General features: G+C 45.7%; 1 protein-coding gene across 4 annotated transcripts in view; it reads left to right on the top strand.

Annotated features, from left to right (window-relative positions):
- Positions 1-2,297, top strand: part of LMCD1 (LIM and cysteine-rich domains 1) — a 78,860-nt gene that overhangs the window by 45,197 nt on the left and 31,366 nt on the right. For 3 of the 4 annotated variants that reach the window (XM_012000640.1, XM_012000641.1, XM_012000643.1), the window contains one exon: positions 509-764. The exons of the other annotated variant lie outside the window; for it this stretch is intronic. In XM_012000640.1, the coding sequence (XP_011856030.1) occupies positions 509-764 (256 nt within the window). The remainder of the gene's footprint in view (positions 1-508; positions 765-2,297) is intronic. 4 annotated transcript variants of the gene reach the window in all.

Here is a 2,297-nt window from a genome sequence, read left to right as displayed (position 1 = left end):
AAAGTAAGTACATATTTTAGGCTTTGTGAGCCAGGCGCTCTCTGTTGTAACTACTAACTCTGCTGTTGTTGCCCCGGATCAACCACCGACAATATGTAAATGAATGGGAATGGCTATATTCCAATAAAACTTTATTTACAAGAGCAGATTGTGGGCCAGGTTTAGGCTATGGGCCACACAGACTCCAGCCCAGCTTTAGAGCATCTCTGATGAACAAATCGGACTTTGCCGTGGCAACCAGCAGGAGTGAAAACATGCCACTCTTTTTACCAGCGAAAGTTGTATCCTACATTCCTCACTGATAGATTAATATAAACACTGTCATTTCCCAAATGCAAATCCCAATTCCAAAGGCCTTTTAGTCTCAGGTTACCATTTGTCTGCTGCTAACCTTTCCAACTTAAAGTTTTAGCTTGCTTTTAAAAGGGTAGATGCTGCTTGCTAGCAAAAGAATCTGCCTCTTCTTTCTGGAAGTTAATCTCACTCATCTCCATCCACCCACCCCCAGGAAAATATGCAAGTCTTGCAAATGCAGCCAAGAGGACCACTGCCTAACCTCTGACCTAGAAGATGATCGGAAAATTGGCCGCTTGCTGATGGACTCCAAGTATTCCACCCTCACTGCTCGGGTGAAAGGTGGGGACGGCATCCGGATTTATAAGAGGAACCGGATGATCATGACCAACCCTATTGCCACTGGGAAAGATCCCACTTTTGACACCATCACCTACGAGTGGGCTCCCCCTGGAGTCACCCAGAAACTGGTAAGAGAGCTTCCCCAACTAAGCAGTTGTTTTCCCATCCTTATAAATACTAGCTACGTCAAGTGTTTCTGAACTTCAAACATGGGGTGGCAAGAGATCAAGGTCACAAAAATGACAGGAGTGGCTGTGGTTTTAGCCCTGCCCTTATATCATGTGATGTTGAAATGAAGACTATCTGGGCCTCAGTTTTCCTTATCCATGAAATGGGTAGAGGTATGCATATGGACCCTAAGAGGCCTTGCAGCTCTAGTACAGGGGCAATCATTGTTCCATTTGGGCTCCTTACTTCCGAACAGGAGATAGTTTTTCACTCAAAATTCTGAGTGCTTGTCTCCATCTGCAAGATATTCATTTTCCCTCAAAGGAGCCTGGGATATGCCCTTTGCAAACCTGTAGGAGAGCTGAGAAACAGTTCTCTCTTCTGCCTAAACGCTGAAACCTATTGGTCTTAGAAGGGAGAAACAAACTGGTTTATACAACCTTGAACAAAAGCAACCAGAGAAATCTCAGGTAAATGATCAGAGAAACCCTGAGGAGGGCAGAAAGGACACAGGTCCAGAGAGAGCAAGTGACTCACACAAGGTTACACCCTAGCTGCTCACTGGAATCCCCAGGACCTGCAGTAGGTCTCCATACCCAAGTCTCATCCCAGACCACTGAGTCAGAAGCTCCAGACTACAGAATCCAGATCATCAGATGTGACCATTTTAAATGACTCCCCATGCAGCCACCTTCAAGATCCAATGCACCGGATCGGGGCTCCTATAATCTCAACATGTGTAGATATGACCTGGGGAGCTCATCAAAATGCATCCAGCAGGTTCAGGGCCATCCTGAGATATGACACGCCTGTCACACTCCCAGGTGATGTTGATGCTACTGGTCCCCAGAACCCCACACATGGAGTAACAAGAGGCTAGATGATTTCTATAAGTTAATACAATTTGTAGAAGGTTCAACAGTTGTAAAAATGCAAGCATGGCATTTAACTGAATATTTGCTGGAAGAAAAGGAGTGCCTTTGGAGCCCTTCATGGCCCTACCCTTCAGGCTCTTCCATGGCTCCCATCACTGTGCTCTCACTCCCAGCATCTCAACACCTTATGACGCTCCAACTTCCTGCTTCCAGTGTTAGAACACACCAAGCTCCTGCCCTCCTTGGGGCTTTCGCACTTCCTGATCCTTTTTTTGAAAAGTTCTTTCCTTGCGCTTCCTAAATAGTCCTTCCCCAGATATTCAGTTTACAATAGATGTTCCCTGCCATCCTATCACATTTTTTCTTTCTTTTGGTTTCTTTAACAACTTTTATTGCAAGCAGATTATCTTTTTTCTGTGCCTAGATATGAAGGCAGACACCCTGTCTGTCCTGTAAACTGTAACATCCCTGCACCCAGCACAGTGCAGGGTGCAGGATAGGTGTGACGAGTGTTAGTGCAATGTTACCTTTTAGGCCAGAGATGCTCCAAGTGTGGGCTGTGGACTGGAGCTGTTCCACACAGTCTTTGTGACCTAGACCCAATGTGAGAATATATGT

Source organism: Mandrillus leucophaeus, unplaced genomic scaffold, assembly GCF_000951045.1.
Source record: "Mandrillus leucophaeus isolate KB7577 unplaced genomic scaffold, Mleu.le_1.0 Scaffold637, whole genome shotgun sequence".
Lineage (NCBI taxonomy): Eukaryota > Metazoa > Chordata > Mammalia > Primates > Cercopithecidae > Mandrillus > Mandrillus leucophaeus.
Note: the sequence above shows the minus strand (reverse complement) of the source record. Positions and strands in the feature narration are given on the sequence as shown.